The sequence below is a fragment of the Nesoenas mayeri genome (assembly GCF_963082525.1).
Source record: "Nesoenas mayeri genome assembly, chromosome: 20".
Lineage (NCBI taxonomy): Eukaryota > Metazoa > Chordata > Aves > Columbiformes > Columbidae > Nesoenas > Nesoenas mayeri.
The window spans coordinates 7726521-7751942 of record NC_137569.1 but is presented as its reverse complement, the minus strand read 5'-3'; the positions used below and the strand labels follow the sequence as shown (position 1 = coordinate 7751942).

Below are 25422 nucleotides of genomic sequence, written 5' to 3'. Positions count from 1 at the left end.
AAACTGTGCACCTGCTGAAAAACAGTTTTGATATTCAAAGCCATGCTTAAATATGATATTTAGATCACAGATACTCCTCCTGCCCATTCAGAAAGATAAGATTCATGTATAAAATTCAAGATTTAGGTTGGGTTCAGACTGGATGGATATAAGTCTCACAGAAACTGTAGCAGGCTTGGGCTTTTCTGCCTCCAGCACAGAGTCCCAGCATTGCCCAGCTCCATCTGCAAATACTAATTTTCCCCTTCCCTTTTTGCCAGAATTCTTTAATTGAAGAGACATTTAAGAACCATAAAAAACACTGTAAATGAACGCCAGAGCCAGCTGACAGCAAAACGCAGTATGAAAGGCAAGACTTTCTCCTCTAACCAAGTTACTTTAATGCTGCTCTGAGCAGACAAAACACACTCTGAACTGTGAATATTTCCCTTCCCAGCAGATTTCACCTGTTCCACCAGCTGGGAGGGCTGTGTGGACCCATTCATCACAGCTTCCATCCTCTCTCCATGCTGTAACTCCAGGCAAAAGCAGGGTTTTCCAGGAGGAGAGTGGGAAAGAAACCAAAGCCTCTTTAAGTAAAAAGAAATCCAAACATTATATTGAGCCCTTGACCAGCGATTCACACCTTTGCACAGAAACCTCTTGCACATGGGGTTGAAAGCAGAAACTTTCTTTACTTGAAGCATGAGAAATAAGCCAACGCATTTGTGGGAAATCCTCTCCCGAGACAGCTAGAGATGAATTTTCAGTCTGGTTTCAAGGAAAATAGTTACCACAAAGCAACAGAAATTATTTTTTCCATTGTTTCAGCTTTATGGGAAAGAAGAGAGGAGGACAGTCAGCATGGGCAGCACTCATCGAGCCCAGTGTTGTCCAAGAATTCATGTCAGGTGTCAGTTCTCCACTGACTTTCAGTGGAAATGACCATTTCAGGTCTCCTCCTTCACCAAAAAGAAAAATAAGCAAAAAGCAGCTCTTAGCTTAGAGCTCCTGGGTCTTTGGAAGTGCCAGCTCAGGTAGGAGACACAATAAGTCTCCACTCCAGGAAAGTTCAGAGAGGACACTCCAAGAGCTGGTAAGAAACAGGGGCTCTGAGTAAGTGTTCACAAACAATAACTTGGATATGCTGAGCCAGCTTGTCACACACACTATGTCTACAATACACATGGTCTCTAGGAAAAACTAAAACTGTGAAATTATATATACATTATGTATGTGTATATATATTTTATATATACACACAGAGCATCTTACATCTGTATCGGCCCTCTGTTTTGTTACAGATGTGAGTTGTCAAGAGCACATGGAAATGTTTAACAGGGTACAAATCCACTGCCTGCTAAAAAGAGAGATGGATGAGAGACACTTGACTTTCTACAAAAGAATATGAACAGAGTGCTGGGGAAAAGAGGAAGCAGAAAGCAAAGCATTTTTGTGTATTCCAGCCTAAGAATAAAGGAAAGTACATCTACTTGCACTTTTGCAGACAAGACTGATCCATTTGTGGGAAGGTAGAAAGAAGAAAGTCTGAAGCTTTCCAAAATCCGTTTAATGGCTCTCTGACAACTCTCAGGCACAACTGGAGAAAAAGCACCTTCTTTTGACACCCAATCTGGAAGAAATAACCTGGATGTGAAGTCTGTCTGAGCCAGCTCCAGGCTAATGCAGCCAAGAGACAGCTCAGAGCCAACAGCCTGCACATCGTTACAGTTTAATTCGGCAGTTTATTAGATTTATGGTTTTCTTTTGCAACTATATTTCATGCTTTTGAGATTTCTGTCTGCCCCCAAGGTAGCAAGCTCAGGAAGAGCAATGTTGCAGTTCTGTACTTTGTAATCCGAACCACACTGGTTTTCTTCCATCAAGCTGCGGCGCTCAGGTGGTTCACCAAACCCCTAAGCAAATTGAGAAATCCCTTTTGGCATTTCTGGCAAGAGGCAAGTAAGTGTGGAGGCAACGCATGAGTTCAGAAAAATCCACTACTCTCAGATCCCCCCGGAGTCAGGCAAACCCCAACAGTCCCCCAGAAACAGTCTCAGTGCACAGACACCGTTCACACAGCTTGTGCAAATGTTCAGAGACAGCACAGAGCAGAGCTCGTGGTTTCCACAGGGCTCCCCAGACTCCTCACAACCAGCCTCCTCCGTGCAAGTTTTTAAGACCTGATGTAAAGCTTGGTATCTTTAGATGATCCTTCCATCCCAGCAGATGCTAAATACATCACATGAGGGCACTTTCCCAGACAGTGACAAAAGAGGGAAGAAAAGCAGAAAAAGCCCTTTGCAGTATTCACATTAAACACACAAAAGAAAATTGTTTTCAGCCTCTCCATCTCTGCCATTGTCCCTCTGTACGTTACAAAGGCTCCAGTGGGTGACACTGTGGAAAGTGTGCTGTGCTGCCTGCACACTACCAGATCTAACATGCTGGCATGGAGTCACCTTCTCTGGATAAAGCTGGGTTATCAGCACTGCTGTGAATTAACAGCAGGGATACATTTAGAGGCCAGAGGTTGGGTGATGCAGGTCAGCAAGACTGAATCAGGAGGACAGAGCAAAGCTCCATCATTCTCCTGCAGCCCAGACCTGATTAATCCATGGAAAGGTGATGGAATTCAGTCTCCAGAACTATCTACCACCAGATCCTTTAGCTGCAGGTATTCGCAAAGTTCCCATCAGTGCGTGCTGTGGTTAGGATTTGAGTGATGAGGACACTCAAATAGAAATAAACCACTTTGAAAGGAAAAAAAATATTTTTCTCCTTGGAGTTTTTCCCCACCAAAGGCTGAATCTCATGACCGTGCTGCGGCTGGGCCTCACAGCCAGCACACACCCTGCTGCTCTCAGAGGGAGGCACATAGGCAAGTCAACAGGATTTTGGGATGCACTCTTCTCTCAACATCTCAGATTATCATTGGAAAGCAGAGGAGCAGGAGACACTGAAGGGCTGGCCAGGTGTTTGGAGAGACTTGCAGAAGGAAGAGTAGGTACTGGCCATGCATAGACATAGGCAGAGCTCTTGTGCAGAAGACAGAGAAAGATGATACTAGGGATGACAAAGATGATGCTACAAGCCCTATGGCAGCCATTCACTGAGCACATGCTGGATAAACAGCCCCGCTGTGCCATTCTCACCTTCCCAGCAGGCAGAGCTGAGCGCCGCAACTCCTCCAGCAGCTCCTGCAGAGCCCCCGCACCATCCCAAGGGGCAAAAGAGCAGCCGCGCAGCTCACAGCATGAACCCAGCACCCCAGACTTCTCCCCTTCTCCACACACACATTTTTCCAGGAATAAAACTCATTTTAGTACTTCTCAGGCAAATGCCAAACTCACTTTGGTCCCAATTCTGCCCACCTTGGCGGGCTTTGCCAACCATCTATGGCAGTGACTGATGACTGTAGCTGAACAAAGCACAAAAGCTCCAGTGAACAAGCGCTGCATTCAGCTGTATTGGACCCCAGTGCCAACTACCAGTGTGACTTTTTCATACTGCAATACACGTGCTGCATTTGCTGAGACATCTCTGTGCAAACTCACTCAAACAAGGAAGGATTTAATTCAAAAGTTTATCTTCTATCTAGGGCCAAGTCCTCAGCTGAGGAAGACCAGTGCTGCTCCCCTCCCTACAACACCGTATTACACTGAAGGATCTGAAACTCAGCCCATGATCTCACACACTGACTGCCCCTCAAACAAACCCTTGCACATGTGCAAAAAAGCAAGTGAAAACTATGGCTTTTGCTAAATTATATCTAATAAAAAAAACCAACCCAGCAGTCAAGGAAGCCAGAAAAATGAGCCCTAAGCAAAACACATCTCAAAGTCTTTTGAAGCGTTAATTATACTGTATAATGGCAGCTTGTCTAGCTTATGTTTACACTGGATATAGATCAACAGACAGCCAAGCGTGTGTATGTATATCTATGTAAATCACTATTCAAATCCCAGTGCTTTCAATGACTCTGTTCAAACAAAGGCACTAAATTGAAGTAATCAGCACAGGACAAATCACCTTAAGTGCCTGGTTCTCACTCTTGCATTATCACAGGCCAAAAGCAATGGCTATGGGACAGTGGTGAAGAAGGCCATGGATGAGGTTCCTATCTGCTTAATTACCAGCTCTTCAAGGTATTAGTGTTTGTACAGGTACATGTACACATTCGCAAACAAGACAGGAGGCAACATCTGAACACCAGAGGGTCTATCATCTCCCACCCACTCCACAACCCACCTGGTGTGTGTGTTAGTTGGGACAGGGAGGCCATTTACTCAATACCATTACACATGCTCACAATCAGTCTATGTACAGATGGGGAATTTCACATCCTACTGAACACTGGCACCACTAAGCCTTTGCCTCTAAGCCAGGTGATCACCTGGGTCAGCTCATGCCCCCGTTGAACTATGTCCTTACCTTCTTTTGAAGCAGTGGTGACGGCAGCTGCCGCGGTTCCCGATGCCCGTCCCACTGGGCTGGAGTGCTTCCCTGCCCTGCCAGGGATTTTAAGTCCACTTGGCTTCAGCATGTTTGCTGTCTTGTATCTCAGGCTGGTATCGCCAGTGCCTCAAAGAGCTGTCCTGCTATCACCATTCAGGCTTCTCGATGCTGGACCTCTTCTTCCATTCTCACAGACCTGCGAGAGAAGAGCGTGAAGAGATGAGATGGAGAACGGGTGAGAGAGCAGTGAACAGGCTCCTAGAAAAGCAGTGCCCAGCTCCCTCCTCACATCCCTGGGAGAGTCAGGATCTTTCATTTATTCTGTATAACAAGGCTGATAATTTCCTTCGGCTCTCACCTTAACTTTACAATATTTTCCTTAATCTTGCAGTCTCACTTTAACCCTGGAGTCACGGACCAAAGCTGAAACCTCCCAGAACCACCAAACAAGAATTAAAATTCTGTTTGGGATTTGAGTGACTGAAACTGTTGATTGGTTTTAAGCTCTAAAGTCTCAGTTCACACATCAGCCAAGGCCCAGTTCTGCTGCTGGAGCCCTTACCAAAGGCCCTTAATGACCCTCAGCACTGGACCTTTGCTGCATGGCCCATATTTTCACCAGACTTCAGGGCAGCCTCTCCAAATTGACAGGAGGAAGAAGAGGCTGGTGTCAGAGATTGGGCTTTCAGTTCCCTCCCTTAAGAATAAATCCAAAACCTTGTTACAGAAAAAAGGCCATCTGACCCCATGGATTTGCATTAAGACTGAAAAAAAACCTTTCTGAAACCCAAGCATGACTCTACCAACTACTCATTAATGAAGTCACATAACTCTTCCCTGTGCCATTCCCTTCCCGGTAGGCAAACCAAATAAAACCTCCAAGTTTCTTGCAAGGATGTTGCATTAACAAGCACACAACTCCTCAAGCAAAAAGTTTTATGACCAGAAAAATAAAGGAAATGACTAAGTTGCTTTAAAAAATGCAAAAACATTCCTGATGGATAAAGAAAAACAATCAAAAAAATTCAGACTCAGCCAAAAGGAAGCTAAGGCTGGCTGACCAGACTGGGATGTGGAGGGAAGAAGGTGGCAGCAGAGCAAGCCAGGGACAATGCCAACATAATGGCAAAAGGAATTGCAAGGAGAACAAACCAAGAACCAGCCAGAAACCAGGAGACACCCAGAGCTGCTCCCTGGGCCAGGGAAGGAGGCAGCCTGCTGCAGACAGCGCTCCGGAGAATTAACTTAAAGATTTACGGATGCTGCGAGAAGGGAATTGCAATAGCAGGGACGGGAAGTGATTAAGGAATGAGTAAGGATTTCAACACAGGCTGGGTCAGGGCAAGAGGAGGGCTGGCAGTGCTCCAGGGAAAGCTGCAAGCAGACACAGACGTGGAAAAACTACAAGGAGAATTCCAAAACTGTATTCCTGAGGGTTCGTAAATATCCGAGACACCAAAGAGTGTCTCAGCAATAGGAATCAGTCACCCCACACCAGCTTAGAGAGGCAAAGAAAAAAGGGATCAGGAGAGAGAGCCTGAGTGAAAACCCAAGGGATCAAACCCCATCTCCTCCCCACAGTCCCCAAAAAGGATACTCAAGACCTAAGGTGGCTTCAGGTACCTGCAGACAGCACCAGCTGGGGAATATTTAGCTGACACAGAAGTCAGGGCTGTTTATGAGAAGTTGGACGCTCAGACCACATCACCAGAAGCAGGAACAATGGACAAGAGCAAGCAGTTCTTTTTAAGAAGAGAGAAAACAGCCTTCCTGCAACAGAGCCAGCGAGGAACAGATGCTGTCACAGAGCTGGACAGGAGGCTGCAATTTCCAACTCTATTTAGCATAAAATAGGGGGACAACAGAACGTGGAGGTGAGAAACACTGATCAGCCTGGTTTCTCCTTTCTGTCAAGCCATCAGACATCTCCCTCCCACCCATCCCATCTCATACGAGACATTTTGCCCAGGGCCAGCTTTGAGTTTGCAGAACAACTTGATTTCTAGCACTTCTGCTGGCAGGTGATGTGCTTTACCAAGAGCTCTCATTCCACATCAACCACCTTCAACCTGAAGGTTTGCTCTCCTCACAATACACCCTTACTCCCAGATTTACACATCACCTGCTCCTATCTTTTGGTTACCAGGTTTGATGCTGTAATTGCAATCAAACCAGCTGGAGATGCTGGTTCTTCCAGATAAAACATGATGGCTGGTTGAATCCACAAGCAGGAGTGTGGATGGGGGAAGGATAAAAGGATATGGGGAAGGATAAAACAGCAGCAGAGAAGAATTTAAGCAGGAAAGGGTGCCAGAAGAATAAAAATATTTTACATTTTTTCAGGCTTCTGTTAGAGGGAACCTCTGGATGTCCAAACTTTGCAGCCAGAATCATATAAACTTTAGGAAGACAGTGAATTTATTCTTCTATTTTGCCGCTTATCTATATGAAGGGACAAGGAACTTCAGTTCCACTACACGTTATCCCTGAAGATCAGCTGGCCACACAGGTCACAGGATATGGTGATATTCTGCTCCTTCTCAGGATCACTGGATTTTATTTTTATGCTGAGAGAGATAAACAAGAGGAAGTGCATTGCCACTGCATACAGATTTCTGCCAGAATCCTTTACGCAAACACATTTATTTGCTTTCAACATAGTAATGCTGAAAAACAAACGAACTCCACAGGCTACTAATTTAACTACCCTCCAAACAGATCGCTTCTTTTATCCTGAAATACAATCACCACGACTAGTTCATGGCCACACACCAGATTCAAAAACTTCTGGAGTGCCACCCTGCACCACAGGCAGATACCCCTGCGTGCCCAACCACACTTGGCTCACCGGAAAGTTTGATGGGGGTTAACTCACATATCTGAAATTCATTCTCATCTCAAAGAGCTGCAGAGTGACCCACGCCAGGGAACAGGGACGATTGCCTTAGCGTTTACCTGCACGCTCACTGCCACACAGGGCAATGAGGATGAACTTGAGAAAATTTTAATATAAATGCAGCTCGTTAGAAATGCATAGATAAAAATAAATGTCTGGGATATTTTTAAGGAAGTCTGCGCTCTGCTAGGGACAGATACCCCTTCTCTGTGTCGCTGGTTTCTCCCTCATTTCAACATATATGAGCAGATTTTCAGGAAGCTCTGAGCATGGAGCTCTTTCGAATTCCACCATTAGGTCATGTTCACCACCCACAGCCACGCTGCCCTGAGCCATCCAAGACCCACATTATTGTCCAACTGCGTGATGCAGCTTTTGTGCTGCAGAAATAGCCTTGGCCTGGGCCAGAGGCCAGCGTCTCTGCAGGCCACTGCCTTGCTCCATTAGAGATAACAACCCGCTCCAAGCTTCCCTATTGTACCCTCAGCAGACCAACAGCCTCTATTAACAGAACCCTTCTAAAAATGTCGTTTCCCGCAGTAGATGCTGGAGCGCAGGCAAATATGTTGTAACATCTGGCGCAAGAAATGCATGAGCCATTTTTGCTTTCCTACTCCCTACGTTACCTGCACAAGCTCCCCTATAAGTTCATGGAAATGTGACTTTCTCCAGACACTGTGAAAAGCTCCACTTGCCCCTGTGGATACCCCGGGGCCACTAGCTCTGTTTATTTTAGTTTTCTTCCTTTTCCAAGATGATGCAGATTACAAGGATCTTCTAGATATCCACTAGATTCTTCCTGTAATCTTTTCATACTGGGATGAATGGTTCTGTCTGTTCCCACAGCCAAGAAAAGCATCTCAGGAATGCACAATATGAAAGTCTGTTTCAAATGACCAAAACATTCTGCTCTCCGTCTTTCCATCAGAGAAGGGGACAGCTGGATCTGAGTCACCTAGGCTCAGATTCAAAAAGGGGAACAGTTCCCAACTAAGTACACATGTACATCCAAAAAATACCTTTCACCAGGAACAATATATCTGGATATGCAAATGTCCGCAGTGCTGGCCAGAAATCAGAACAGCACACGTCAGAAACAGAGAAACAAACGGAGGTGCTTAGACCTCAATTATTTCTCAGACGTTGCAGAGGAATGACACAAAACAACGGTTGGAAACAAAAGCTTTTGTTAGTCTTGGTAATACAGCTTGTCCACGAGTTTCTCTGCTTCATCCATCCCTCCTGCCCTCAACCAGGCACACTAGTTCTTTCACTTGCCACATGGAATATCGTCCCATCCAAGATGGACACGAGCAACCAAGGAGACTCCCAGATTCAAGCACGCTCCCCAGAAGAAAGCCCTCGTGGGTATAAACCAATCTAAGGATCTGTTCACCTCGACACTTTGCGTGAAACAGCTGCAAGATGCAGGAACAGGTTTCCCTGCACCAGATTGAGTTGGCCTGAATCCCACCCTGTGCCTGGTGCTTCCTTCTGGATGGATCCAGGTGGAAGAAGTGTTGACCCAACACAAAACCCTCGGCAAGGCACGAGGACTTGGTTGTGAGTGCAGACACAGGTGGAATTTAGACCAGCTATACATGAACACTGCTATAACAGCTGGATATGTGTATACAATATTTTGTGGGGAAATAACTCCTTGTTTCTTAAAACTAAATATAGAGCCAAGAAAGTGAGTAGCAAAATTGAGGTTTCTAATTTTCTAAATTTGGAAATCCACATGTAAGAAACTAATTTGAAGTTTGCAGTCAGTTATGCACACACCTTTTCGGGACATGGGCCCATTAAAAAGGTAAAAAACAGTATCTAGTTACCAGACGGAAGAAAAACAAGGTTATAGTGTTGTACAGAAGGTTAATGATGAACAAAGACAATGCAGAGAAGCAGTAAAACACCTTGTTTTTTTTTAAGCAATCTTGACTCATGCAAATAATCAGCAACTTCAAAGACAACTATCTGGATAGGGAAAGGTTTGCACAACAAAGTCTTTCTGTTTTTACCTGCTACAACCTAAGATATTCTTTTGAGAAGCAATTGCTTGTACCATTCTTTAAAACCCAGAGCCAGCTTTCCTCATACTAAGGATGATGAGCACCGGGGCTTGGGATGCAGCCCTATGGCAGCACATCTGCAAAGAGAAATTCAACAGTTTTCAGGGTGACCATGAGATGTGGTGGCCTGGCTGAATCTGCACAAAGACTCTTGCGTCAGTAATAAAGACACAGCTTGGAAAGGCCAGGAATTCTGTCTGCAGCTGCTCTGACAATGTAATAACAGCAACTCCATATGGAGCACTGGAAAGTGCATTTCACACTTGCCAGGTAAATCCCCATCCTCTCCAGGAAAGAGAAACAATCCCACACGCTGCCACACAATGTGTAGCTGGGGAAGGTCCAACAACACTTTGGTTTTGACACATCCTTTGCATGCATGTTCAGGAGAGTTAAATATAAAAGCAGGAATTTACCTTTTCTACCCATGTTCTGGCTTTGTATTTCAAGTGTCATGCTCCCCATGCAGAATATCCCACTGAAAACAGCACTACTGTCTGCAGAAACCTTCAGCACCAGGCATTGTAAATGCTGAAAACAACACCTGAAGCCCAACATCTCCCTGAAAACAAACTCTTAGAGGAGAGTTTGGTCCACTGATCACTGGAGGAGCTCTTCACTCGCTTCAACAATAAGCACACAGAACAAAGGCAAAAAGCTTTCAGTGCCAACACTGGTATTCATTTATTAGGCCACGTACAAAACCTCTACAGGACTAAAGATATTGATGGGTTTTTTTAAAAGTTATGCAAAATTATTTCATGTCTTGTTTCTGAGCATTTGGTTGCACCCACTTCATATTTACAAGCTCTTCTGCAGCTTCCCCACCCACAGGAAAATGTGATTTTCAGGCAACAAAGCTCCATCTCCTATGGTCATTACTGTAGGACACATTACTGCCCAACCGACCACATGGCAGAGACAAGGACACGTCAAGATTTGGTGCCCCAGGCTGGTGACCTCGCAACACCAGCCATGCTGCAAAGATGGGCTAGGGATTTTAAAAAGAGAAATTTGCCTTGAGATTGAAATCTGAAGGCCAGACTCAAACCGCTCTAGTCGTCTGCAAAAGGAACAGGAAATGAATCCGATCAACATAGAGGCAGGATCTGATAAAGCCAAACTGCAGCTTTGCTAATAGAGATAGAGATTACATTGAGAAGAAAAGGCACTTTTATCTTTTAATTCCTTAAGAGGTTCCATCCGATCCAAGGTAATCATACCATTGCCTTCGCACTTCTCTGAGTAGTTACTCCTTCCAACAAGCAATCAGAAACCCTCTTCAGAAGCAAATGGCAGATTAAGATTAAATCCTTGCACTTAATTGAAGTATAGAGGAAATAAGACACATTTATTCTTAATTAAGGGCAGAATTTTCTCCCAAGAAAAATCTTTCCTTCTCCCAGACAGGGAATTACAGTAATGAAAGGAAGGAGCCTATTGCCTTCAGTTACACACAGGGAAAACCAGGGGATCCAGATACCTTCTGTGAGCAATCAGTAGTTTTACTTTCTTGCAACTGAAGAATTCACATAGTTTCTGCAGCCATAAAGCTCTGTTGTTACTATCTAGTCTCCCTTACATGCCTGCAAGGTTGTTAACCTCTAAAAAAGTCTGTGTTTAGTCTTCTTTCTCACTCAGGTTTTGTAATAATTAGCACAGAATGCAAAGGAAAAGCCTAGAGGCTTTTAAATAAAAGCCTGGATATATTTCAAGCTAGTTCTAACCACTATGATAGACTAATCACCCACTGATTTAGTTATAAAACAATGGTTATTAAAGGAAGAATGTGCAAAAACATCCCATTGCACTGTAACTAAAAACCACAATGCAAATCTGAAGCCAAGGAGTGGAGAAAAAAATAAAGGACATTCAAGGAAGTCATCACATACAAACTGGGGAGTTATTACGGGCTTGCTGATGAGCTCACGCTCCCCACGCTGGCAAAACGCCTACTGAATACTGACACTGCAGATAGCAACAATTGTGTGCTAATTGCTGAGCAAAACTATCTCCAGTTTGTGGGAAAAATCCTGGGGATGGTCTTGGATCTACATCAGTTTCTGCTCCCTGGAGTTAAACCCTGGGGGCAGGGAACAGCATCCCAGCAAAAACATATAGGGGCTAAACACCAAAATTGTGTGACTCACGTGAGAACAGAATATACACAGAGATTTCAGAACTGCTGGTCTCCTGGACAACTCAGATTGGATTCAATGGCTACTCAGTTCCATGGAAAAGTTTCTCTGCAGTTCTCCACCATAACCTGTAGTGTAGACAGGGAGGCCAGTGATCTAGAAAGTTTGCTTTTGGCCACAATGCATTAATCATAGTTTCCTACTTTACCACCTGCAATCCCAGTACAAAGGCACTTAGAAAAGCCAGGAGTTTGGATAGCTCACAAACCTTATAGTACAGGAAGGAACATGCCTCTTATTCAAATTACATACCTATCAATAACCAAAATCATAATCATTTTGGCAAGTCATATCAAATTGGATCTTATCTGTCCACATTGTTACATTATCCCCTCCTGCCTCGCAGCTCCTTTCACCCACACCTTGCCTCTTTACTTTGGATTGCACCATGTGTAGAGAACCAGAGATCCCAGCCCAAAGCCTTCAGGCACTAAGCCACACCAGTGCTAGTACATTATGCCAGGGGAGGTTGGAGATGACAGTTTCTAGGGGGGAGAAAAAAGAAAACACCACCCTACACACCCAGATTGCAAAGAGACTGAGGGTGCTCACTGTGCTCCAGTGAGACCCATTGGGCTGGCTGGGACACAAGCGGCTGTCACAACATGTTCTGTGCACATCTGGGAAAGGCTATCGATCCAAACATCCTCCAGCACCAAGAGAGATCTTGTGAGAGCCGTGCTGCTCCACAGCCTGGTTTTAATCAGTATTTCCATCCATAAGCTACCATGCCATTGGGAATCACCCCTACAGCAGTGGTTGATGCATAAATGCCTGCAGCCAAAAGGAACAGGTCTGACTAGGTGGATCAGTGCTAAATATTGGATTTAACGTTTTATATCCCTGGTGAAAAGAGTGATGCTGATGGGGCGAGCCCAGCCTGTGTGCAGGTAGGCAGGACAGATGGATCAGCCCACCACACTCCCAGAGTACCACAGCACTACATGTTCCAGGCACAGCTTTACAGAGCCACCACGCATTCCTAGCCGCTCCTTCACTTCTCACAGAAACAGGTTGTTTCTATACTGCAAGTGTTGTTAATCTCTCCTCTGATGCGACCAAGACCACAATCATGATTTTGTATGGAGATCAAGATATAATCTCACCTAGCCAAGCAAGTACAGAACAGCTATAAGCAGCAACCCAAGTACTTTATGGTGCAAAGTGCTGGCATCACGTCTATAACACAGACAGGTCCTGTTTTAACCAAAAACGAAGAACAAAAACCAAAATTACAATTCTTTTAACAAGGAAAATCAATGTTTCCAGCACCCTAAGGCAGAGCCTATCACAGCATTCCATAAACTTGAACCACCTGATCACCCCAAAGCACCCATTTGACCTTGACACGTCCATGCCAACATGCTAGAAGCGCTCCCACACCTTTCTACTATCTAGCCAACGTGCTTTGGGAGGATCCAGAGATAAAAAGGGAAACAGTTCTTGTAGATGCTCTGGAGACACCAAGATTAAGCTCAGGAGACTTTGCTATTGCCAGTATCATTTAGGAGAAATATATCAACATACAAACATACTTTTTTTCCTATATAAGAGATACATAGAGTTTAACAAGCTACCTCAGAGATCCAAATAAAAGCCTAAGTAAACAGACATGTAAAAGATGAACTACAGCAAAACAGCTTCCTCTGCCTCAGCAGCATATTCCAGACAAGTCTGCCTTTTTGTGCCATATTGCCCATCATTAAATCTCCATTAGGAACAGCTGGTGGATTGGTCATGAGCTAGAACACCTCAAATTTACCAGCTGGGAAACAGAAATCCAGAGGAAAGAAAGAATTAACAACAGAAACATGCTTATTCAAGGTTGGAGACTGACCTACTCCAGTTTGCATAGTAAGGATCTCAGTTATAAAACAAATAGTGATAAGCTAAATATAGCTAGGGAGCAAACTTGAATCACCAGGAGAAGTTTCATGCAGAGGGCTGGAAGGAGCAGTGGTGAGGCAGTATGGCGCACAATATACAACAGTCAAATACATGGCTAAAATGCCCATTAAACAAACCTCATGACAGAAGTGCCTCTCCACATCTTCCAGGAGATGCCTCTTTTTCTAGGGAGGTTTGTTCCCCAGCCAGGACACCCTCTGGGTCCAGGGGACGCGCCTGCAGGTCACAAATGGGAGTATTTGCAAGGGATGGGAAAGTGCTGTTTGTTTCAACAGGCAGCTGCTTTTTGCGACTGTCGGTATTACTGAAAAGTTGCCAGCACTAATTGGTGGACACAGAAGTTTTCAGAGCATGATGCAACAAATAAAGTGGGAGGAGGAATATGTCAAAGGAAGAAAAAGAACAGACCAGCCAGAGGAAGCCTCTGTTAGTGACTATGCCAGAAGCTGGTGCATTGGTTTGGAAGCCTTTCCCTGCCCCTCCGGAGGGTGTGCTGCAAAAGAAGTTCATGCTGCAAAAGAAATTGTGCTGGTTTTGTCAACACAAAGTGACAATGATAACAAATAAAACAAAGCAGAAGATATAGACTATGCAGTCCTAACTACAACATTAGTTCAAAGTGAGCTCGACCACGCAGAGAGGCTGGTGAAACTCTCTCATTGCCCACACTATACTTTAACAAAAATATAAAATTTAAAAAAAAAAAAGAATCTTCAAATCTCAGTCTTGAATGACAGATGGAGACAGACCTAACCTGGAACAAACAGATGCATTAGACAACCTCTTCGAGTTTCTGCCTACCCAAATTTTTGTTAAGTCCTTTCAGTGTAACCAATATCCATGTGGCCTTTACTACACTAGGTAAGTAATTCACTGAAATAAAATAGGATTCATTTTGACCAAGAGCTCTGTTACAAGCAATTCAATTTTATTTGCATTATCTTTTTAAAGGAATTGGGTGGGGGGATAAAGACATGACACAACACACAGAAGGATCAAAAAAAAAACCAAAAAAAGCACCAAAAAGTGATTAAATAATTCCAAGATCCAAATAGCCAATATTCACACAGCATTTCATTCACAGACCTCAAAGGAGGTCAGAACTGCATCACTCATTTTGTACCTGGGAGAAACAGATCTGGAAAAGGAAAATATTTGTCCCAAGATGACTCAAAAAACAGTGTTAGAGATGAAGTTTCCTAAGTCTATTAGACATCACTATCTCTCTGAATACCCAACACATCAAAGGATTTGGGAAGTCTTTCTGAAGTGTTTACTTCACATACACAGATTATAAATGCTTCTCAAAAGTAATCATTTGGCTTTCCCAGGCACAAAGGCAGTTATGAAGGGAGTCAGCATCAGCGTTCAGAACATTAACTCTCAAAATAAACCAAAAAAACTTCAGATTTCCTTTGTGCTTCAGCACAGACAGGGATGTGGAGATGGGGACTTCACAGCTGGCCCAGAATCCTCAGCAGAGCATTTTGCGGGTCTGTACCCCATCTCGTTACAGCTGTCCAGGTGGGTAAACACTCACATAACAAAATAAATCACTGAAAGGAAAGTGCCTATTCAAGTCAGCAATGACATGGTTCCATCACACTGAAGTAAAAATACAAACTGTGATAATGAAACATGACAACGATTGGTTTGATGCCTTCACACACCTCTGTTTGCTTATGCTGCATCTGATACAACCACGGCTATTTTATAAACACAGTTTCACTCATTTAGAAGGAGATTAAAAATGTGCCACTGCATGGGAATGATTTCCAAAAAACTCTGATATCGAAATACTGTTGGTCTTGGTTTTTTTTTTTCCCCCGTGAATACCATTAAATATCAGTTTAAGGTGCCAGACTCAGAGTCACAGGCAGTGAAGTAATTTTTCCACTGGTAGCTACAGCAAGAGCTACTGCACAACAATACAAGAGCAAGAAATTAAATCCAACTGGAGGAAAGCGAGTTTGATTTGTCCTGTTTAGTATCACAGTTCAACAAGGTACAAAAGGCAAACACAGCTCTCAGCGGAGCAGGGAGTTATTTTAAAAAGCTGACCTGTAAAACAAAGCCCCAGTCTTGCTGGGGTTGAACATCACCAGTACTATCAATCAACGTGCCCTCCCAGGCAAATAAGACCTGAAATTCTACTGTAAATATCACAAGAACGGTGATAAAAGAACAACAGCAAGAGATTTTTGTCCAACTCAGCAATAAGCAGCAGAAAACACGTTTTCTCGCCCCATGTCAGCAACTTCCCTGGTCATTCCTGTGCTCAAACCCCTTGGGACATGGAGGGGGAAACTGCTCACAAGGTATTTAGAAAATATATTTATGATAAAAATAGATCTCTCTATAAATACCACAGGTTAACAACAAGTCATGTTCAGGTCTAGCTCCCTATACCTGGGCTTTCCCAGAGTTTTAGAACTACATAAATCTTGCCATGCATTGTAGACATCCTGGTACCGACACCATGTATCTGGGGGATGGAACTTGCTTTATATATTGCGTTTTGTAATGACACCCCCCCCAAAAAAAATCTATTCATTTTCCCAGGTTTCATGGATAGAGGGGGCATTTGATAAGTAAAACCAGCAACCTCAATAAAGAGGTGGAATCCATGCCCTTACCCATTTTAACCACCTCCTAACACAAGGAAAGAAGAACTGGCATCATACCCTACACTGGAAAATCCCCCTTTCAGGTTCTTCATCATTTCTTCTGCCAAAGCAAAAGCACAAGTGGGGAAAAAGAGGAAACGCACCAGGAACCGCTACTTGCTGGAGTAAATGATGGCAGCCTCCAAAGCAGAAGAGAAGCACAGACCAACCCTTGGTCTCAGTAGATAATCCAGTTCATATTTAGCTTAAGAGCGTCTCCTGAAACACACGGGTTTTTCCTTACTTGAAGGCAGGCCCCACAGACGAGGGTTCCTGAGATGACAGATTGCTCCCAGCACAGCTTCCCTCTGACGCACTTGCAACCGCTGGTGCAACATCTTAACTTGTGCCTTGTCTCGGAGCTGAGCCTTTGAAGTCCCGCACTCTCAGTGATTTCTGACAGGCGCTCTGACACCTTTTTGTGACAAAGCTGCTGTTTGATGCAGGCTCCTTCCTCCCTAGCCCTGGCAGGCTCTAACAGCAGGCAGGTAACTTCTTAAAGTGCCAAATCCCAGACACAAGTTTAAGAACAGGCAGCTGCACTGTGTTTAAAGCATCACCTCCCCAGCAATGACATAGCAGGACTGACCTGTGCTGATCAAACAGGCCCCCTTGGAGCACTACTGGGTAGAGGAACGATGCCTAGCAGGCGCTGGGGCACAGGCTAAGGCCAACAATGCACCCTGAATATATCCCTGTCCACACACAGACCATTTCTTCTCAAATTGCAAGTCACCCTCAAGGAAACCCTCCCGGTCAACAGTAATGAATGGGCTGGTGAAACTTGACATCCATTCCAGCAAGATGAGTTCCTGAGACAGGGTTTGCAGGCCTACGAGACTGATGCTCAACAAAGCAGCAAATAGCACTCAGTGCTGACATGATGCCTTGTCTCTTGGCACTTTCCAAACGTTACAGCCTGCCTAGATACCCAGAGATAACAACGCGTGCCTCTGCCTCCATCCTTGGATGCCTCCCCAAACAAACCATTTGCTGGTTTCTATCGGAGATGCAAGGGGAAGAGACCTGCTCAGTCTGCCCTGCATTCACAGCCTGAGCAGCAGCCCGACCCAGCTGGGCCTTCAGCAGCAGCACATCTCCTGACAACAGAAAAAAAAATACAAAAACAAAACAAAACAAAAAAGAAAACAAACCATCAAATCCTGTAGTATGTCATGAATGTCAATATCTGGATCATTAAAGAACAAAAATCCAAAAATGAGACTGAGCCCACCAAGCAGTCCAGCTTTGCAGAGACAAAAGAAAATTTTCTTCCCCTTTCAAAACCAAAACTCAGTCAGCACTAAGCAATTGCTGATGACACCCACCCTTATCTCCATCTTCCCAGCATCAGGGCCCTGCTTCTCCAGCTGCCCCCACATTCGCTGTCACCCAGCGGGTGTGTTCACTGTCAAACCAACACCCAGCTGCAGAGGTGCCGCTCAGGGCTGTGGCCCGAGGGTGGGTGCAGGTGGGTGCGGGTGCAGGTGGGTGTGCACCAGGCGGGGGTGTCCCCGTTCCCGCCCGGCCTTCGGAGCTGCAAAGGCGGCGAGAACCAGCACGGCAGCGACGGGAGCATCATCCCTCCTGGCACAAAACACAGCCCATGGCAAGGACGGTGCCTTTCCTCCCCGGCCAAGGACAATACAGCCCCGTGGCCGAGCCTCCCACAAGGCTGACAGCAGCACAGCCCCCGCTCGCTCCGGCTTCATTCATCCCCTCCTTTGTTGCCGGCGCGCCGTGGGCTCGCAGCGCCGCTCCCCGCCCTCCCCGCGGACCCTCCCGCCGCGGTCCCCCCCTTACCCCCTCGCAGCCGCCGGGGAGCGGAGCAGGAGCCCCCGTGCCGCCGCAGGCTGCAGCCGCTGGCAGGCGGCCGCCGTGCCACTCCCTGCCGCGGAGCCCAGCCGGGAAGGAGGGAGCTCGGGGGCGGCCCGGAGCGGAGGAGGAGGAGGGAGATGATGGGGATGATGATGCTGGGCCGGCAGCGCTGCTCGCTCCGTCCCTCCCCGCTGCCTGCGGGGGCACGGCCGGGCCCTGCCGCCCGCGCGAACAAAGGGGCCGGCCCGGGGCCGCCCAGCGCCGAAATCCTCTTGGTTGCCGGGCCTCGGCACCGCCGGAAGCTGGGTGGGAGGGTGGAAAGGCAGCGCGGAGACTCCTCCCGGCTGCCTACAGCCCTTAGCGCTTATGCCTTTAAAAAAAAATATAAATAAATAAATGAAGTTCACCTTTATGCTCGGATGAGATGCGGTCTCCCTTCCTCGCAGCTCTTGGTCTGGTCTCCGGGAAGGAGGAGCTCTCTAAGCACACCTGAATTTACGTGGTAGCAAATTTGATTGATGCGAGAAGGGCAGGAGGAGTTGGAGGTGCTTCCTAGAAAAAAAGGGAAAGAGCCCTAATTACCGGGGATTTTCTGGGGAATGCAGCAAATAGAATTTACCCGCAGCCTTGGAAGCTCATTCATTCAAAGCTGGGAAGGATGGGCTGAGCTGCTGATGACTGATCCCTCACCAGCTCTCTGGGATAACCCCCCAGAGTCCTACCTGGGCTGACATTCACTGGAGATGTAACAGGGCAGGGTCATCCCTAGTGCCTGTGCTCTGAGATTTCATCTTTAATTTGGACAGGAGTGGAAGAGTAGGGTCCCACCTGGCAACACTCCCGAAATTTGGTGCTGTGACTCTGCTCCATACTTTCCGTGTGGGCCCAGAAAAGCACAACGGAGGCGCAAGCAAAGGAGATGCAGATGACAAAGCAGAGAAGAATGAAGTCTGCTCCATACTTTCCGTGTGGGCCCAGAAAAGCACAACGGAGGCGCAAGCAAAGGAGATGCAGATGACAAAGCAGAGAAGAATGAAGCTGAAGTCAACTGAGCATCATCCAAAATATGAGATTTGACAGCCCTGACCTCAGCAAGACAATCCAGCCCCACAAGGCAGCCACAAGCATCCTCTTTCTCCATCTTGCAGAGGGGAAGCCAAAGCAAAGTGAAATGAGATGGCTGGTCCGAGTCAAAAATAGAACCTGAAGCACCTGACTCTGCTGCCTCTGCTTCAACTCCTAGTTTGCCATCTTTCCCTAATATTTTCCCTACATCCAGTCGTTGCTTTGTGGTTCTGGATATAAGTTTTTTTGCCTCCTCTCTAATCCATAGTTGCCTAGGGAGACAGTGTGTCTCCAGGAGAGCCAGACGAGAAGGTCCCTGGTGAATCGGGCTCTGGACTCCAATGGGAGTTCTCGCTTCTCCATCCAGCTTTGGACCTGGCTGGCCAGCTCTGACAGTTTATCTCCTTAGGCCAGAGCTTCTTTCCCTATCAAAATGGGAGCAATGATGGTGACGTCCCTTTGCAAGCTCCAGAAAGACTAATGAGAAGTGCTACATGTAGCCATGCATTTTTTTTTAGGAGGGAGGAGTGCAAATTTAAAGCAGTTTTAAAAAACCCCAACAACTCTTTAATGTTTTCAGGTGCTTCAGGGTGAGATTTCAGATCAGGTATTGCTCAGAAGTTAAACCTTCTCATTTTCAATCCATTATATAATTTAATGCTGTATCTTATATATGCTGTATTATTTTTATTACAAAAAATTCCATACAAACACTTAATTTACAACCCAATGTCAAAGGATGTCAGCAAGTCTGGGGTTATATTTTGCCTGCCCATAATCTGTGATACACGCAGCAGCTTAACGCTGCTTCCCATCTTGGGTCTCGAGTTGTCGCAGGACGGGGACCCAGGAATGACGATGGTTCATAGCAAACTGGCACGTTCCTCATTGCTTCTCCATTTCAGCAGCAGAAACTTGAATTTTGCAAGCACTTCTGTCATCCCAAGGGCTCTGTGTGCAAATAGTCATATAATGTAATGAATATTATATTTTATATAGTAGTGATTCGAGGCGTCCTGGAATCCAAGACCATTGTGCCAGGCACCGCGTGCTCCCTGCCCCACGGAGTCAGGTTTCTCCCATGTGTTCTGCAGAAATGATGCAAAAGGGAGAGGAGAATCGAGCCCACTGTCTTCAATAAGATGAAGCTGGGAAAATTTCACAGCTCTGAAGTCATTTCCTTGAGTCATTTTGACAAATCTGCCTCTTTGACTAGACTTTCTCAGGGGAATTTCCAGGGAGAGAAGGAAAGATCATCTGGGGCCAGAGCTCTCGCAGTGATGTGGCTGAAGTACCTGTAGGCTTGAATTTGTGTCTTTGCCATCAAGTGCTCTCCCACAAAGCCTTTTTTGTACCTGCTTTGCACAAACAAAGCTTCAGGATGAAAAGAAATGTTGAAATCCCATCATTCCGCAGAGTGGCATTACTATTTCCCAATAACCATTTATTTATTTGTTCACAGGGGCTGTGTGTGGGCAAACAGCCCCGCACTGATGATCCCTCCCAACTTAAATTTCAGCCTATGAATATATGAGGACTTGTTAATTTTACACAGGTGAGCAGAGCCACGATTTTCAATTAAACCATTCCATGTAGAAAGCTGGTATGCAATCTCTGACATTTCTGGGCTATCACATTTGCCTGATAAACCTCTTGCTGTATACTACTCTCCTATTTTATGCAGTATAATATATATCTTGTTTTGAAAAGTGGCTTCTCACAGACAGTCAAAACTGTCTCTGCTTGACTGATCCATTATTCTGATTTGGTGGGTATTTGCATTAGCTGTTGGGATCACTAAAAAGCTTCATGGCTGTTTTCTTTTAAATTATCCTGACAAACTGAAGCATTACACAGACAAAGTAATGTAAAAACCAAGGGAATACTCCTGCGTGCACCTACAGAAATTAAAAAAAAAAAAAGCAAACACTGTGTTTTGTTGTTTTGTATATTGTTTGAATAAAGATAGCAAATTACAAATGGCCAAAGCATTCAAGTATCTTTCCATTTAATTACTCAGCAGCAGGAGATGAAGCACCTCTCCACAAAGAGCTGATGAGACACTTGATTCGTCACGTACCAATAGGTTACACTTCCTAAAGTCCCAATCCTGCACGTGTTCCCCAAAGGCCTTTTAAAGGCTCCATAGAGCACAGGCAGGCCACATGAAGTGGTGACATCAGGACCACAGAAGCCAACAAAAGCTTCGGAGTTGAATCCTTCAAGTATTTTCCCTACTACATACCTAGAAATCCCTGCCAAATATACCCCTTTGCCCTGCCAGTGCACTCTGGGAACTGCAGAAACAACTATACTAGAAAATATTGTGCAACATCATTACTGTGAACTTTCGGTTATGTGATTTCCATCATCTCAAAGATGCAGCCTCAAAAAAACCCGAAGTTTTTACTATTCATTCAAGATGACACTATGAATAGGCTGCTGGTTTTGGTGCCAGAGCACAGAATTCCAGCGTTGGTGGGAAAAACAAGATTAAAACAGTGATTTAAAGAAAAGCTGGGTTTATTTTCCTTTGATTACAGAGCTGCTGAAAGAAATTCTTGAGAATCAAAGAGTGCTTTAGGCCTTACTTATTCTAGGCCAAGACTAAAGTTCAGAAACTTCATGTAAACAGCTTTAAAACTGTTAAGGTCTTGCACAGTCACAACAATTCAGCCAAGTGCCACCATATTTTCAGATGTTTGTTATCCAACCAAGAGTCACTGCAAAGCCTCTAATACCCATCGGATTCTGTTGTAACTCCTTAGGTGAAAGAAACCTCTCACGTCTTTTCAGACATCTATATCCAAGCCAACTGTCTAGACTCCCTATGTAATGACTGCAGAGAAACAGGCACTGGGGTGCAATTCCCCTCATCATATTGCAGACATCTAAAATGGATTAATTGCTCTCTAACCATGCCCGTTTCCATCTGCGAATTGCAGGGCTAGTCAAGAATTAGGCCAAATGAGATGTTTAAAGATAAGTGATATGAATTCCACTCATCTTCCTTCCAGAAATGCTCAGCCTAGCTGACGATGCTCATTTGGGTGCACACAGATCAGACGTGTGTTGGGTACATTCTCAACTACAGGCCTAATTTTGTTCTGTTTCACTGAACGAAATGAAACTGCTGGCCAGGATTCAGCAAAGGTGAGGTCTGGCTCCAGGAGCCTTCAGGGGAACACACGTGGCTTGTACAGTGTGATGGAAAGTGCTCAGAAAGGCTGACTGCTGTGTGTTCCTACGTACTTGTTAACAAAAAAGAAAGTGTGGGTGGAAATACGTTGAAGGATCATGGCAGTTCTCATTAATTATGAAGATCAAGAGGAGTTCTTACTGCTTTTTTAGCGTATTTCCTATACTGAAATTAGTGCATTAACTGTTACTTAAATTTCAACCATGAGTATAATTTAATCATTAGCACAGTCTGGTTCCTGTTGTTCTACATTTTTAAAGTAAACCCCCTTGCTGCAGTAGCAAGGATTGTGAGGAATGTGGGATAGCACTCCACACAGATGCAACACAGTAAAATGGACGGCACCGCATGATCAAAAAATAGTGGAGAACTTGGAGTAGCTTTTTTCTTTTTTTTTAAGTCAGTAAATTATTGCCAGTCTTTCATCTAAAGATGAAGCTCCCCCTTACAGATGAAGTAAGTCACAGAGAGAAAAAAATAACATGTCCATGAGCATCCAGCAGCAACAGAAATATGTTGGTCAACACCTGCATATCAGTGTTGAACATCTGTAACTAAGCATGAGCTAAAGAAAGTAATACAGGAGGATCACAATATGGAGAGACTGACTGATGGGAGATTTGGCACTAATGAGTGTAACATCTTTGTAGACTCAGGAATTGAAATTGGAAGATATTAGTTTATCTTCCCAAGGCCCACTCCAAGGCAGCAGCACAGCTGGGTGCAGAACCTCAGTGGCCAGGCTCTAGGCATTATCAGGTTTTACATCACCCAGTTCACACAGTTCTTTTTATATACATTCAAGCCAGAGAAGAAATCCAACCTTAGAGCTCCCAGCACAGGGTCCTGTACCCTATTCAACAGGTGAAGTTGCATCCTGTTTTATAAAGCCTCTCATGTACCTCCATGCAGCTCAGTGTATCCTCAGGAAAATACAAGTAGACACAGACCATGGGGCAACTCTACATTTTTCCAGTTGTCAAAGCATCATGTGTACCAGCAGCGGTTGTTTACAAACCATCCAAGCTCTGTCTCTGTGCATCACAAATCAAAATTTCTTTTGGCTCACTTACTACTTTTCACTGTATGTCAAAAAATTTTTCCCCTCTTCTGCTCCTGCTCCAAGTCCGTACCACCAGAATTTTCTCATTGTTGTCAGAGGTGCAAAGATTTATTGTTTTCTTGGATCTGGTCAAACAGGGTCTGTAATAAATTGGAGCCAGCATTTATGGAAAAAAAAAAAAAAAACAAAAACCCAAAACAAAACAAACAAACAAAAAAACCCCCAAACAGTGTATTTTTCTGATGTTTGGGCCCTGACACAAATACTATTTTAGACCAAACAGAAGCACCAGATGTTTTCTGCCAGAGCTACAGAATGTGCAGCGCCTGTGAGAGGCAAGAGTCTGGTTTCCTTTGCATGAACTGGAGTGTGTTAGAAGATCAAAGATGGGGGACGGGAGCCAGGACGAAAAAAATTCCTATCTGTGCCTAGAGCTTAAAAAAAGATTTCAGTACCTACAACCAAAGCTGTGTTTACTGGGGAAGGGGAGGGAAATGAGCTCCTGTTTTGACACTCAGAGAAAAGCCAGACTTGCTAAATGTCTCCAGCAGGCAAAGTACAGAGCTGGTGAGGACAGCTGGCCTGACTATGGGCACTGACCATTGAAACACCCAGTTCTGCCGCTTCAGTTTCTTAGCATTCTCCGGAAAAGCAAGGCCATCCCCAAAAAGGCACTGATGCTGTAATTTAACATAAGGCATGCTTTCCCAGAAGATCCCAAAGCACACAAGAAACAATCTTTGTAACAAGTTGCAGATGAGAAAATTGAAGCATAAAGTCATTGACACGACTTACAGCCCCATGCAGTCCACTAATTTCCAGTCATTAAAGTAGGCGATGATCTTGTTGTTCCCAGCCAGCTTTGCCTGCTGGGTCAGACGTAAGCCCACGTTCACAAGCTCTGCTGGCTCCATACCAAGGTGTGGAATATCAGCAATTTTCTTGTGTAGGGCAGAAGGAGTACAGAAAAGGTAGGAAGCCGTCCACAGCACAACTAGCTGCCCTCTGCTTCCCACAAACATATGTATGTTTTTAATTAAGGAGAGGTTTCAACCAAAGACTCTGAGCAACTTAACTTAAATACCACAGTAACGAGCATAAATACATAGCTTAAAACCCGCAGCACATCTTGTTTCAGCAGTGATGCAGGGGAATGGCTGCTATCCTGTCTCTAGGAGAGCACTGGATGGTAATTAAACTGCATTTTGTTCTCTTTCCAGAGAAATGTCCATACAACAGAAGCATGCTATTCTGGTACAGAGAAACGATCTACCATATGTTAGAATTTCGTTTTTCCCACCATAGCGTGTTTCCCCCATCAACCCATTCAACCATCCACTGATCCCAGCTGTCATTTTTCAGTATGACATTAAAAGGTTTAAAGAACCGGTGTGATGTCTTCATAAAAACAAGGTTATTTCTTTACAGGAAAAGAATATGTCTTGTGCCAGTAGAGCAGCAAGATGCCCCAAATGACCTCACTCACCAACTGGATATTGCTGCAGTGATTGCCAGGCAGAAAGGGCAGTAATGAGTCCCAAAAATTCCAGTCTTAGTAAAACAGATACAGAAAGGTTGAGAAAGCTCAATCCTTTGCCAGGTGTCCATTTTTGTTTTAGAATATTTATTATGGAAAATCCCTTATAATGTGGATTTTGTCCGTCAAATGCCATGATAAAACCCAGATCCAGGAACCTGCACACGCTTCTTCAGTTTCTGCCAATTTAGCATCATCAATTGCACTACATAAATTGTATTATATGTTCTAATACAGAAGAATCACCACTGTGGCTTTACATAGAGCACTGTACTGGGACACATGATTGGACTCTAATCCAGTTTCTGGTTTTACTGGTGGTGTAAAACAGAAACTCCTATCTCAACAACTGCTTTCACCAACAGTCAAAGAGGAACAATGATACCAACCCGATCTGTAAAGTGCTTTGAGCTGACCAGACCAAATGTGGAAGGTACATGTTAAAATAGCTTATGCTGCCTACTCTAATATTTGTCTCAGTCCTAAATACTCACAGACAAGCTCAATGAACTCAGCAAATGCTCAGTCCTGCCAGGACTGACAGCCAGCCCTGATCTTCAGGG

The 25422-nt window shown here is 44.8% G+C and overlaps 1 protein-coding gene across 1 annotated transcript in view; it reads right to left on the bottom strand.

Moving 5' to 3' along the window:
* The window catches only part of CLIP2 (CAP-Gly domain containing linker protein 2), a gene marked incomplete at both ends in the record, with an annotated part of 46417 nt that extends 41892 nt beyond the window's left edge, over nucleotides 1-4525 (bottom strand). The window contains one exon of the mRNA XM_080356858.1: nucleotides 4414-4525. Coding sequence (XP_080212984.1) covers nucleotides 4414-4525 — 112 coding nt within the window. The remainder of the gene's footprint in view (nucleotides 1-4413) is intronic.
* Between the last annotated feature and the right edge of the window lie 20897 nt (nucleotides 4526-25422).